At 39.4% G+C, this 15,028-nt stretch overlaps 1 protein-coding gene across 6 annotated transcripts in view; it reads right to left on the bottom strand.

Annotated features, from left to right (window-relative positions):
* Positions 1-15,028, bottom strand: part of LOC111246866 (uncharacterized) — a 40,919-nt gene that overhangs the window by 9,260 nt on the left and 16,631 nt on the right. For 3 of the 6 annotated variants that reach the window (XM_086983164.1, XM_086983167.1, XM_086983165.1), the window contains exon 2: positions 1,142-1,290. In XM_086983164.1, coding sequence (XP_086839290.1) covers positions 1,142-1,290 — 149 coding nt within the window. Of the gene's footprint in view, positions 1-352; positions 436-1,141; positions 1,291-2,753; positions 3,290-3,345; positions 3,484-15,028 lie in introns of those variants that run through there. The other 3 variants (XM_086983169.1, XM_086983166.1, XM_086983168.1) reach the window with 3 other exon arrangements.

The following is a 15,028-nucleotide window of genomic DNA, read 5'->3' as shown; positions in this document are numbered from 1 at the left end:
ATTCGGCGCTTGTGAGCTCCATCTAGAAATTATAACGGCCAAGCAAGCTCAGCGTAGAAGCTTTGCGTTCGTTGAAGATTTTACTACGTGAACTATTAGTTTAAAAAATTCGAGTAGGGAAATTGTGAACTCGTGAAGAAGGACTAGCTGAGGGCTGTGGTGAAAGCCGGTTTATCTCAAAGCGCGTTAGCATTCGTGTATGAAAATATCATAGTTGTTTATCTGGGTTGAATTGATGAGATAAAGAAAATTAATTTGAGAAACTATCCAAAAATAGAGACGTGAAGACACTTAATCCTCTTTGTTCTCGCGTTACGGCAGTGACCCATTCTACCATCGAACTGTAACTTACGATGAAAAACGAAAATCGTAGAGGCCAGTCAGTGGATGGATGCCCCCAAATTGACGACGTGTCTTCTCGAAACGAATATATAGCTGTAAAATTTTATCGGTGATTAAGTGCATTAAATAAGTCCTAATTTACCGGTTGAAGGAACTCCGCATTAAGCAGCCAAGATTAATGAACGGAAATAAATCATTTCTGCTGCTCTACAACGATCGATAATACACAACAAGGATGACGGTAGTAAAAATGCAAGGGGTACAATCGAAGGCTCTTTGTATTCCACCATGCTTGTCAGTACTAATTGCCATTTTTTCATGGTATGAACATTTTTTTTAGTCTGAAAATTACTACAATTTTAACATGATGCCGAAATGACATTTGGAAATTTCGTAACCTCTTATACCACAGATTTCTGCGTTTCCACCATGCCACGTTCCATACTGAACGATCTGGTGTTTCAGATAATATCGCAATTGTGTATATATAAATACGGCTTTGCCATGAAGATATACTGGAGTTTCCTTAGTAACTATATATATATATATATATATAGTTCCGGCAATGCTCATCGTTATTGTCAACCCTCCTTGGGATTGTTTTCCAGTTGAGTGTATATCTTCACATCAGCGCGAAGTGTGTACCTACAACTTTTTAAAGGCTCGAATATTGTTGTGCGCTTCCCTTGTTTATCTTATTCATATCGTTTAACACGTACTTTCTTTTAATGCCCCTATTACTACCTAAGAGACTAAGTAAACCAGTACAAAATGGAGGCCGTTTCGACACCATACTAACTCTGTGCTGTTCCTTTTTTTCTCGGCACGCATCGTTCGAGTCTCATCTTTCGTCTTAAGGCCATCCTGCTTGTCGACGGCTTCTTTTGCCTTTCGGTCACTACGCTTATTTAAGCGCACCTCTTCAACTGTGCCCCACGGTGCGAGCGCCTGTAGATAGTCAACACATTACAAGCGTTAGACTACACCAAAAGATTGAACCATCAAGAGTATTATACCTTAGAAGGCACGGAAACAGTTGATATTGATAGTTACAAATAGCTGCCTATGAGATTCACTAGGCTGAAAAGCTACAAAGGACGTTTTTGGCTCGTGGACTTTATAAATATCTGTGCTAGTCTTTCGAACAGAGAACGCCATGAATAGGATGCAGGATGTTGTACATAGATAGAAGTAAGCTTACGTAGTTAATAATAGGACTAGGAAGAATGGTTTGGCATAATAATCCTATTCCGATCGCGCACCGTTAGGCCGGAACGTCCATGAGCATTAATCGAGCTCCGCGTATCCGGACGCCATTGATACTAATTTTTCAACACAAGTACACCAATTGGATGAGCTAGGAGCACAAAAGGCAATGCTAAGCTCAACATTATATAGTTATCTATAGATACCACTGGCTGAACGTACATAGTCAAAACGTTTAGGGAAAACCTAACATAGTCACTTCTTTCTTTTGTTATATCTGCCGCGTTGCTGGCGGGGTACTGCAATAAAATAACAATAGTGTTATAATCACGCATTGACTGTGGGAGATTTTATAGATACGTATTTCAAGGAGACTTTTCTACCATGGTGTCCTCAGTTGTATGTATGATTTGTGAAAACCGAGAAATACCGACATATGACTACAAACTACACACGCGATAAGGAAAAATTTTAGACAAGCCCGAGTGCGACTCAATTCAAATATACACATCGGTCCTCGAAGTTGACTCAATGTGGAACTCAAACACTATTTGAGGTCTAATACTTTTCATTTTTCCAGCAATGAATTAAAAAATACCTGTGACCAACAATTGAGTAGTAGAGACCAAGTGACGCTTAATTTTTAGTTGTCACCATAGAGGCTTTTGCGATCGATGCGCTTCATCGAGACACAACAAAGTTATATGTATAATAGCAACATATAGTAATAATACTTGGCTCAAACAAACGTCGGACAGTAACAACCAAAATAGCATAGTCCTCTGAAAAGGCTGGCGTTGAAATTAAGCAAAATTTCAATATACTTTTACTCACTTATTATGAATACAGTATATAACATTGGGAAGCTGCTGTGAGGAAACTGCCTAACTTGTTCCTCATAGAGCTCTACATGGCACTCTGATCAACGGAATTATCGATCTCGCCGTTATCGTATTATGTTATCTGACATATACTGGACACGCTTGTCATTCAGGCTGTCGAGATACACTTCACTAGCGTGAATCGGCCAGAAATTTGGCTAGAAAAAGAAGATTCAGGCTCTCTCTAATCCAAATATGTCGTGCATCAATACACCATTAAATCCATTGAGTATAAATACGAAGTCATCAATTACTTAAAACAAGATACATGGCTTCTATAGTTTAGCAGTAGTCAAAAGCTATTTGATTAAGGCTCGATATTACCTAACAAGGACCACCAGCAGAGGGTTTGACAACAAGTTTTTAATTTCACCATTGCCAAAATATCGTTTGATGGTTTGTACATCCTGGTAATCCCGTACAACTTTCAAATTCTCCTCATCTTTATTGCGAATCAAAATGTGGTTCTTCCACACTGTGAAGATGAGACACTGTGAAGCTATATACATCGAACATCGATCACATTAATTCAAGCAGATTTTGTAGACCTTTGGATAACAAGCCTACGCAAGAACCGCTGCTGATTCCTCCGACGCCATTAGCGTAAATTTCGTTTTGATTTCAATAGAAAAATTAACAGTTAGGCAGCTATAGACTATGACGGTAGGCATCGCTCCAGTTTCGTGAAGGGGCTTTCGAAGCAAAAGTCTAAACAATGGTCCAAAGCTGGTGATATAGCTGATTATTTTATAGTACAAAACACGAGCATATAGACAGCCTTCTGATATTTGCTGAGCAAGTGAGCGTCTTCGTCCGCAGCGGGTATTTTTTACGAGTTATTAGAATGGTACGATTTGTTTATGTGCATAGACTATAGCATTTATACTCCACGGTAGATATGTCGAGGGATACTCGCCCGCTCCTGCATTGACGACGGGACCACACCAACAACAGAGCTTCCAGCAGGAACTATACGGGACACCGGTGTCTGTTGACCCGGAGGGCCTAATCAAAACAGCTTAGACGACCGTCACCTACGCCCATTTTACTTACTCTCAGCAGCAGCCGATACTGCGTGCTGTCATGGCAACGTCCACAAACGTTACCTCCAAAGTGAGCGGGGCCCTTTTAAGTTCTATGGGGAACTCTAAACTCAACCTCGTCCATTAACTAGATGTGTCATTCGTACGGTATGACGTATTTTGCATCGAATGGAGCTCCTATATATATATATATATATATGCAGCAGGTGTTTCTTACGCGGTATCTATGATTTGATTGAGACGAATTCAGAAAGAAATGGCGTAATGCCGAAATAATCTACAGTGACTAGACCGGGTAGATATTAGAGGACTAACGGGTCGGTAAAGAGGTTTTTAGATAACTGCAAACATAAACAACTATCTTTCACTGAATAGCTGAAAGACACAGATACTAAAATGTAAATATGGAGTTATGGAAAAAATATTGACTGCTTTTTTGGCTAGATGGCTTTAGTCACGTAACATGAGTCACGCTGAGTTGGCGTCACTCGAAATCACAAATACTGCTGCCCAGACCCATAAAAAAACGTTATGCTGTCCACAGTCAATATGCGATGTCGCAAGAAACGGTCCGAGAAGATGCTTCATTTTGGAAAGTTCTATGTAAAAAAACACTCCACGTAGTGGTCGGGCTAAATGCAAAAGAAATGAACGAGGTCAAGACTGGCACGTGAGTAGCTATGATATCACTAAGGACTAAATATCCACCACCAAACGGTTTTATAATGTTTGTAATGTAAAGCTAGCCGTAAAAAAAACACTCAGTATTTGGCTGGGGCACAAATTGACGCAAAATAATATACATATACAAAATTTTATTGAAACGGAGCGAATCGAAATCAGGCCAGTTTTAAAACGAGTTATAAAAAGTGGACCATATTTAATGATAATGTAAAAATTGAAAAAAAAAATGAATGTGGTTCACAACTGTGGAAAGGTTTAGGCCGACAAGAGGGAAGGTGATGCTATGCGTTTAATGAGATTAGAAAGGAAACGTGCACTGTAGGCTGCTAGCGCGTGGCAAAGGGTTGATTCAGATTTCAACTGTCAACAACAAGACATTGAAAAAAATGAACGCCAACTCGTAATCAGGGAAGGCGTCCTATTTTATTATGGCAATGCCAGACCACGTATATTTTTAGTCACTCGGTACATATTTTGGTCGGAAAATTTTGCCCATTTGCCATATAGTCTAGATAACCAGATGGCGCAAGATCTGGTTGTTTGTTTCTGCGAAGACCCGCAGAACTTCTTTAATGGTGTTAATTTAAGTTCAGTGGAGGAATACAGAAAGCACTTGCCACTATTCGTCGCCCGGAAGTTCTACAGTGATAGGTTTAGCGTGTTACAAGAAAGATGACAGAAAGCCACTGATCGCCCGATCGCTGAGAATGGCCCGTATCTGATTTAGTATTATTACTTAAAAAAACAAAAATATTTGCTTCAATTTTAGCTTAAAGGACCCAGCATTCGTCGACACGGGTCGAAGCAATGATAAATCGCTACTAGCTAATTTTCTCCCTTATCTTTCCAAGGTACAGAGCCGCGACGGTTTCTAATGATGGTCTATACTCTTCTTGACGTCTGAGTTTATTTCATGCAATATTTGTTACGTATTTTGATAAACAGGACTACTCCAAGTCCATGAGCCTGTTTAGGCTCAAATCAAGAATCAAACTGTAGCGACGACTCACGTTGAGTAATAAAAATTAATTTATGAAATTAGCCATAATCAGAAGATGTTACGTAAGACCATTGTAATATTTAACTGCGGTATGGTAGCAAATCATTTTTTGAAAGATGTCACAGCGAATATGAGCCAGGCTTGATTTGGCAATGGTGATTTGAATCTACTGTTTTACAAGAAATCCAAAGCTAAGTGAACTTCCCTCGAAACCCACTCTATTTTGGTTTTCTTATTGGGCCTATGTGAAAGCCAACTTAAGTTTGCTCTGTTCTCAATTTGCCACGGAGCCCAGCTATTTTATCGGCATATTTAATGGCACGTCGAGAAACGAGTGCCACGACGAAAACTCACTAGCATTGTACCGTTTGTTCGGTGCGAAAAACAATAAGAACAGTGATGCCATTTTGGATAAATATTCTGCCAGCCGATTTATTTAAATGGAACGCTTAGCCGGGATCTGCGGCTCGGTGGTTCGTTGTGATATTTTTAAAAGTTTTTTTCTTGAAGCACAAACGAGCATTGTTATTGAAGAAATATACATCATCAACAAGCTCGATCACTCTATCAAAAGGCTTGCCATTACCATGGCCGGCAGGCCGGCCGGCAGGCCATCCACAGCGGCGAGGAATGGCCTTTCTCCTCCAGTTTCCTTATTAGATCGTGTGATTGGCGTCTTGCTAGCACGATATTGGAGTTCATTTCAGATATTGGAGTCAATAAATTTCAGCGAATGCGCTGGCACGTCGCAGTAAGCCGTAGCGACTAGGTATTTGTATTGCTAGAGATATTGTGCAGTGGACTAGGGCGTTCAATATACTCAAAGTCTGGGGCGGTACCAGGATTGCCATACTTTGTTGTCCACGTGTAGCCGACGGTAAGCAGTAGAAACGCAGCGGCCGCGGTTGCTGCCAAGTGTTTGAGTGGTGGATTGATTGAGGCGAAACTCCCAAATACGTCGCCAGAACGATTAGTCAAAACGATTGTCTTTGGCGAACTGTAATTAGCTCCATCGTTACATTATATCCTTTATCTGGTTAGCGACTTGACGTACCTTAAAGCATGTCGAATTAGCAAGCAAATCTCTTGAAGATGGATTCTCATCTAAAAACAGAGAAAAAGGGTTTTATCCTTTTTACGGTGCCTTGCATGTCCTGCAATTCTTCCTGGATCCTACAAAACCAAGTATTCGATCTTGGAGTTGATAGTGTCAATGTGCGTAAAGGGGAAGTTTGAACGCCTTTGCTTAGTGTAGTTCATCGGCGACAGTCGTAATAGGCTCTACCACTCACTCGAATAATGGCCGCAGAACCCACCGTGTCTAATACAAAATGTCCATAATAAAAATAATCCCTTCCATCGATATACAATGATTTTCCTAAAATAGTGTGCTTACAGTTATTTTAATAATAATAGTGTTTACTAATGGGACTATTATCATTCTGACCCGGCTGCGACATCAGCTGCGTCCAATCTCGAGCTCGAAAAAAGAACCGGAATAGTTGCGTTAAGTTAAAACGTCGCTCATGTCCAAGGATGAGAGTTTTAACGCATCTTTTCTCGTACGATTTCACTTGTTGGGTGGGGGGGGGGGGGTTGCACAGCCCTGCTCCAAGGCTTATACCTCATATTGTAGCAGTCAACATTTGTAATTTAGTACAAAATCTACTTCAATTTCCCAGCAAATATGCCCCGGTTCGCACGCCTCTTAATAATGGCCCCTATTATTCTGTGATTGGAAAATGTAATAGTTAAGTTCCTTTTTATATTGTTTAATAATATATAATTTAGTAAATCATTAAGCGGTTATGATAATGACGATTAATCCCCAGCTGGGAATTGAGCAAATAATACGTTGGCAACATATTCATGTGAAAATATCTGTAGAATCTAATATCTCGTAGTGGATACCGTGCGTATTGGGCGGACCGCAGACGAGTTTTTGCTTAATTTTAATGTTTGCCGGAAGACCGGAACTCTGCACCTTGAAGAGAGACACTTTGCTTTTACCCTGCTTAAAAAAAGTTCTAAATTGGCCAAATGCACCTTTTTATGAGTGACTTTTCTTAATCAACTAAACAATAACAATAAGCCGAACAGTTAGGGGGAGCCACTATCATTTACTCACTTTATTTATACAATTTATCTAGCGTTTGTATGGAGCGCCGTCTAAAATAACCTGATTATTATTCTCTGTTCATCGTAGGGTCACAGTTCGCGCACTAGAGAGTGGTATCCAATACGTATGCCTATTTTCTCCCCTAGGCAACAGGACCTAACGCTATCCACGATGCCAACAAGTTGTTGAATCGCATCTGCTTCTTGGAAGTTGAGGTTCGAGAAACGATGCCAGCACTGCCGCTGACTCCGCAAGTGAGGACAAACTCACCTCTGTGTCGATGGATGAACACGGCCCACTATCGCAATGAGTTGTTTCGAGTTTTTTTTTTGTGTGAACTTATTAGAACACGTGAAGAGTCAATCAGTGGTGTCTTACGTCCGTCGCTAATTGGGCGCGTGAATGTAATGATAGTCGCTGAAGTTGGTTTACATTTAGAAGTTGGCCAACCCATCTCTTAAGTTGCTGTCGGAACAGCAATCTATAAATGCTACAGGACGTGATCTTAATGATCGAACGGATCGAGTGCATCATTCAAATGTCGTGTAGAGGCGCGACCATGAAGGCTTTATCTATCCCGACGAAAAAGTCCATACAATACCCCGGCACAATTATATGATGGTTGTGTACAATATGATTCGTTATATAAGGCAAAGGCCCACTCGAGCAGGTGGGATATGTGTGGTAATGATACAACTGAGGCATCGTCGTTTTTTTTTCTCACAATTGCAGTTAAACTATTGCACTAGTCGTTGTAAAGAAATTGTATTAGTACAGAATTTCTGGTCTATTTTGTTTTTGGAATATGTCAAATTATAAACGTATGCATAATATACCTGATTTCATCTGATAGGACCTATTGCAAAACAGACGCAATTGGCAAAAAATGACGTAACTATAACCTGAAGTTCTGCACTGTTTTTTTTTCGAGTGTGAATCATCAATGCTACGACGATGCTTTTGTAGAAACGTGAACGCTGCTATTTGCGCGTATAGGAACAGTTGTTAATGGAATAACTATCCTCGACTTGAATTGTGAGCTTATTTTCTGCAATAGCTGGCAGTCACGGTACGTGATACATTCACTGCTGATCCGAAGTACAAAATCTTGTTCAACTCTTTTGCCGAACAAACAATCTATGTACTGCAACTTCAATTCTCTCTTAAAGATAAACTAAGTTTTATATAAACGTGGCTTGACATTGTGTATTTGGAGTGAGTCTTATCTTAATGATAATGATTTCTAATCAAAATGATATCGTAATGTTTTGTAGAGTATTGAGGAGGATTGAGGAGACTAAGTTTACGAACTGCCAACAAGGAAGAATGTCTCAATGGGTTGTTTTATAGATAACCATAGTCAAATTGACTATGGTTATCTATAATTATTAATTATAATTAGTCCTAGTTGGCTATCTTGCAATCGCCTTGGACATTTTAGTATATGAGCTTTCGGTTCATCTTACTATGTTTTGATTGCTGATTTTCGGTAGTAACGAAACAGATAACAATCATATCATATCGTATTATAGCGAATATTCCACAGGGAATCTTGCCTTTCAAACAAGGATTGAAGTGAGACCACTAGTCTCTATTCTTTGAATTCGACCCTGATTGACGCTGGATGCTTCGGTGGGTTGAACCTACATGAATAGGAAGGTAAAAGGCATAGCAAAAATGAATTGTGCGGCATATATTATGTTAATTATTAGTAATTAATGTAGACGGGTGAGTGATATTTGGTAGCATTGGTTTGACCCATTGTCACACACTACGGGTCACTCTTTTAAGTTCGTGTTGTCTCAGTTGACATTGTACCCCATATACAGCGTTATTCCAAACGGTAGCCGGGAAAGCAATCTGCTTTATTCCCAGTAAATCCTGCTTCACTTCTGCTCAAAAGAATCACACATATCTTTTGGTATACTTATTAATTAAAGTTGAGCTATGCGAGCCCCATTTCAGAACTAATACGACGAGATCATACTAAAAAAAGATTCTAAATAAAGAGACCTTTAAATGTGAATGACTTTTCTCTCTAAGTCTAAATTAGACACAATCGAAATACTACTGCCAAGTCAGCATCAATTTGTCTATCAATTTTTGCAAAAAAATTTATATATATAGAGAGAGAGGGGAGAGAGAGAGAGAGGGAGAGAGGGAGGGAGAGAGAGAGGGGGGGAGAAGAAAAAGGAGCGTCGTAATAAAAAAAAAAGTTAACAATAATACTAATAACATTAATTATGATGCAGTTTGTCTATTATTATAAGCCCGAGTGTACCGCGTTCGGCTTACATCGTTACTACTACATTTAATAGCATTACAGTGCATCAGATCTTGTAATAAAAAGCATTATTTCCCCAAGCATCATTTGATTGGCTGTCAAACGATGCTTGCAGAAGATAAACCAACAACAAATCCGTTTTTGGTCTTAATAAAAATCAATAAAGCATACAATTCCTGCAGATTTCAGGAAGACTACAGGACGCCCAGAAAAGAACAAATCCGTTGTCTGCCTAAAAAAGATGCAGTCTTTTTTGCTGGCTAGACTTGTTCACTAAATAAGGTTTGTGGTCCCGCTAATAGAATAAAGGATATGACGCCAAGAAGAAGAGTTAGTTAGTACAAAATACCAGTAAACGCTACGGATAACCTCTAAGTTAGGCAATAGAACCTAACAAGTCATAATCGATGACCACATAATACACAAGTATATCTAGCCAGCAGACTTGTGTCCGTTTACCGTTGGCTATACAGTGGACTATGGTAATCCTGGTAGCGCCGTAGACTTTAGACGCCTTAAAGTGGATATCCGCTACTTCTAATTGTTACGACCGACTAATGATGATAATCATCGAATTTGCTGAAATTCGTCGTTGAGCTTCAATGCCGTACCAGTAAGGCAGTGATCACAGACAGACGCAGCAATTGAAAAAGGCCGAGTTTGGCTGTACACTCGGATACAACGGCGATGGCAAATCTCGTAATAAAGCGATTGAGGAGAAAATCGATGACATACGTTTAGTCATTGGCGTTCTTAATTTGACTTTTACAAAATCGATTTTTGAAGATTCTTCAACAAGCATAACGCTATTTCTCTGGATGCTATAATGGCGGCGACAGATATTACGCTAAATATGCACTAGGTAGAGGGCATAGAAATTTCGATGTTATAAAATGAAACGTATCGGAAAAGGCATATTATTGGTTGTATAGCCCTGCACTTCCTCTTGAGAAGGCACAGGGTGCGATATAAGCAAGAGCCCGCAAATAGGACTATTTTCGAAAGGCGTTATGTATCGTTAGCTAGCTTCGGATAGATCGTTTCGTCTAGATATAATTATAACAACTGTATGGGGTCGTAATGTCTAATAGTCGTCTAGTTAGACTAAGCGATAAGGATACTCGGGTTTGGACGGGACAGTTGTATTTTTCATTCGTACCCATATTGAAAACGGGCCCTTTAGATATTTCGGGTGTCGTGAGAGTAAACATGATTGCTTAGATGATCTTTTTCGCCAACAAAATTGAATTTCAATGATGTATCTGAGACGAAACAGGCAGCCATTGTCTTCTTCACAGTCGTTCTATTAGTAGCGACACCATCGACTGGCAACAATCTCGGTAAATGGTTTTTTAGTTCTACATGTAACTCCATTCAGACGCGTATGCGTCAGTCAACTATACATGATCAGGTATGCCGTAAAATCGATTTATGTCTCCTAAGAAAAAGATTCACCCACTTAGCTACACAGATTAACTTGCCGATCCATCGCGCCATTATACCATAGCTATTCAGCCAAATGACATTAAACTACGCCAGACGTTTCCGCTGTCTGTTCATTGAAAGTATGGATGCGTTGTATTTTTCCAAGCTTTAGAATCTAAATGTAGATCACTTCGTTTCGTACGGGGAACCTAGCGGACGCCAAACCCCAAACAGCTATTATATCTATTACGGCTTTTCTTATAGGCATTTTGACATGATGATATGAATACACCAGGAAGCTATCTGTAAACTATCGAAAGATCGCTGTTTCATGGATTTAGTGTCTATCTATGTCTGGCCATTTTCTATGACTATGGTCACATCGTTCGACAAACTTATTGGAGTCACAGACTAAACGTATCATTTCTTATTTACGTTGCATCCTGTTTGAAATTTCACACGTAAAGCGACCCACTGGTCCACTAGCGGCTCCTAGCCGTTTAGACTACGTTCGGATCAAACAAAGACGATCTGACTCGAGAGAGTGTAAGAGAGTTTTTTTGAGATTCGATGCGCACGCGCATGTTGGTGCCAAGTAGAAACGCTCCATAATAACAACAATGGTAATAAATCACTATCCGATCCAATGAGAAATGACACGCCCTACAATAAACGCCCGGCTCTAGCAATGTGTATACGAGCCAAGCAGTGAATCTTTAAATATTTTTAAGCACGTTTACTCAATGCCCAATAATAATACAGATCAAAAAGCCGCTCTATTTGAACATAAACACATTTACCGACATTAGAGATACATTTAACTCCGTTTCCTCACATTCACTTTTCCATTGTGTGTTATTGTGTCGGTACGGCCATAACGAGATGCGCGAAGATACTGGTTCCGAGCCGCATCTTATATGCTGTCCCGTAGCTCCGCCATTTTCTGTTAGCTTTTTACCGCAAATACCTCAAAACAGCCGTACTTCTGGGAAAAGAACTGCGAAATAAGCAAAAAACTATTCATCGCAGAAGAAAATAGTACGAAAACTAATAGTAGCAGTCATAATGGAAAAAGGAGCTTGTTGAGGGCTAACATGAACGAGAAAGGGGCTGTTTAGTAACATGAATCTTTTGCAGTATATCATGCTATCCCTATCGGGTTAATAAATGAGTGGGAAAGATGTTGCAATTAGGAAAACGCGGTGCGAAATCTGTGTGTTTGTATCCGGATGATGGCGGCGAACATAGAACACTATTGTAAATCTAGCCAAAAAGCGTGTTCGCTTTACTGTTATTTGTTGCTAGATAAAAAGAAAAAGAAATGAGAGTGAACGACGGCTGTGCAACACATAAACAAACGGTCGTTACGGTGTCGGTACTTCATAAACAACTAAAATTATCTAAAAATATTGATTTCAGAGCCAGTGTATACGAAGCTTTTCACGGAAACACGGTGGCCTTGTTGAGCACCTGTGACAATATGGAATATTAATACCAACTAACCTCTATATTTTTTCATATCTACAATATACACACCCTACTCCAAATGAGCAATTTACAGGATAATTAGTTCTCACATAGTTACACTATAAAGAGTAGTTTTCATCAATTTTGTGCTTTTCCGAAGCATGTCCGCCTAGATCGAAGGTATACAATCAATTAATGTGTCAATCGACGTACTTCAGATTGAGCTACGAGTAGCTAAAGCTAGTTTTAAAACTTCCTATAAGTTTATCATTATTAGTTTTTGCCTAAAGGTTTTGAATTTTTTCTTCGAATGGAATCAATTTCATCCCAGCTTGGAAGAATGCAGCAATGTAGCTCCCTAATAACAAGTATCACTCGAAAACCGATAATGTCGAAAGCCTACGCGTGACAACGACTACACGCATAGTTATCTAGCGTAAAGGATGACAAGGATGTAGCATTGGGCCGTATCCGATTCTTGACGGCGCGAGAATATATCCCGTTAATGGACGAGTCAATTTCGTACCTAGGCAGAATTGTTTAAAACGATCATTTAGGCTACAACATAGTCTATCCTGACGAATAGACCTTTAGATTTTGGTTTCGGCTTTTAATCCCTATCTAGGGCATGGTTGTGCTATATTTAAACTGATCTCAACATACGAATTCCTCGCCAGTTGTAGGTGCTTTTACAGAGTTTCTTGCAACATTTATATTTCTTTCACAGTAATATATATGTATTCATCAGGAAGAAATGTTCGGAGCAGATGGCAGTTATCTGAAATAAAATGTTGTCTAAGGGATTTATTGAAACGATGATTCAAAGTTACATAATTTTTATTCTCCCCCATAAAATCAATACTTATTAAAAAAAAAACTTGACGTATGCTTAAGATTCAGCTGAAGCCGATATCATGTAACTACTTTTATTTGTTCTAAATAAACGCTGTACTTTACATTATTCGAACATTGCTCTATTTTTATAAACTGTTCCGGGTATATATATATGAACTTTGACCCCCTTGTTTAGTAAATCCATTTGATGAAGATTCTACATTGCAATGCTGTCCGAAAGTCCCTGTTTCAAAATAATTATCTAACTTAGCAAACTGCATCCATAAAAATTGCCTGGTTCTGTCGGTTCGACAATCCAAACTGTACGTTATATAGATTTACTACTAAAATTATACCCCTATAACTTAACGCGGCCTTTCGCATTACGCTTTTTGCAAATTAAAATGCTGATGATAAAAATAGCTTATAGACAACAAGAACAAAGTGGATGAATTACAGCGATAGGTTTCGGTCGAGGCAGCGGTTAGGAAAGGTACGTCTCCTTTCCTCCAAAAAAGGAAAAAAACAACCATGACATTAATTTCGATTTTTTTGTTTATACTTGGATAGCATAGGCAGATAAATTTGGGCCGCCTGAAACCGCTGAACTCGTTTGTTACGATGCTTCGTCTGACTATTTCCTATGGTTTTATTACTATTATTTTCTATTGTTCTATGTTAACGGGCTAAAGATTATTGAATTGATGGCACGTCCCTGCAGTCATGTGAATTACTGATGAAGAGGCAAGCTGAGCTGTAGTTGACTTGCCGCGTTACTAAAAACAGCCCCCAGCGCAGGCGTAAGCGGAGGCCTGTTTTTTGCCATAAAAACACGCAAAACTACTACTTTATACATATATATTCCTAAAAAGTTCAAGAGAAAGACGAAAACTATTTTAAATGATCAATTCGTGTGTTCTTTTGCTGAAGATAACTGCTTTATCTACTGTTGGACGAGGTCAATAAATATACTCGTAATTAATGCTACCCTAGTCAAGTGCGCCCGAATTCGCGTAGCGGACAAACAGCAGCTTTTGAGCCAACCATCGCCTCGTCAAAAAATATCTAAACTGCGACGTACGTGACCCCCTTTGAACATTTTAGACTTTGCTTACGAGGCAATGGCTTATCCTTAAGGTTTCTAGTGCGGGAAATACCTGTAAATTCTAACTATTAAATGAATTCGCCTGTTAACTACAGAATAGCTCGACGTCTATGAGCGATTTATGAAGTCTGTGTCATCAAGCGAAACAGCTTTATAATCTAACATTATTTATAGAACGAAAGGCAGAATGCGAAAGGTTTACGAAGATCCACCATCGGTAACGAACAGTAAGCATGATCCGTAGGAGGATTCGATAGTTTCACTAGCCAGCTACTTACCGCTGACCCAAAGCTATCGGGCTCTTGATTAGAATAGAACTCGCATATATTGGTCGCATTGTGCTGATGTTACCTGTTGGAGAGACTCTACAGAGCCTATACCAGTCCGATTTTCGAATCAGCTCAAACTTTGGCTATTTTCAGAGTGTTTAGTTGCAATCTAGCGAAGTATACAATACACAACAAATACCGTCAGTGATTGATATTCTGTCTGGACAAATCAATCGTATCGATCGAAAGACATATCGCCCTATCCAATTCATGCCGATGCTTCGGATTTTGGAAAACATTGGGTGTGATCAGTTCCCGATTTTTCTTTCAGGTTATGGGCAACAGCCTTTAACACTTCGTTGTTCTTCT

The sequence above is a fragment of the Varroa destructor genome, unplaced genomic scaffold, assembly GCF_002443255.2.
Source record: "Varroa destructor unplaced genomic scaffold, Vdes_3.0 BEIS01000003.1, whole genome shotgun sequence".
NCBI classification, from domain to species: domain Eukaryota; kingdom Metazoa; phylum Arthropoda; class Arachnida; order Mesostigmata; family Varroidae; genus Varroa; species Varroa destructor.
The sequence above is the reverse complement of the archived record's forward strand: the minus strand, read 5'-3'. Positions and strand labels throughout refer to the sequence as shown.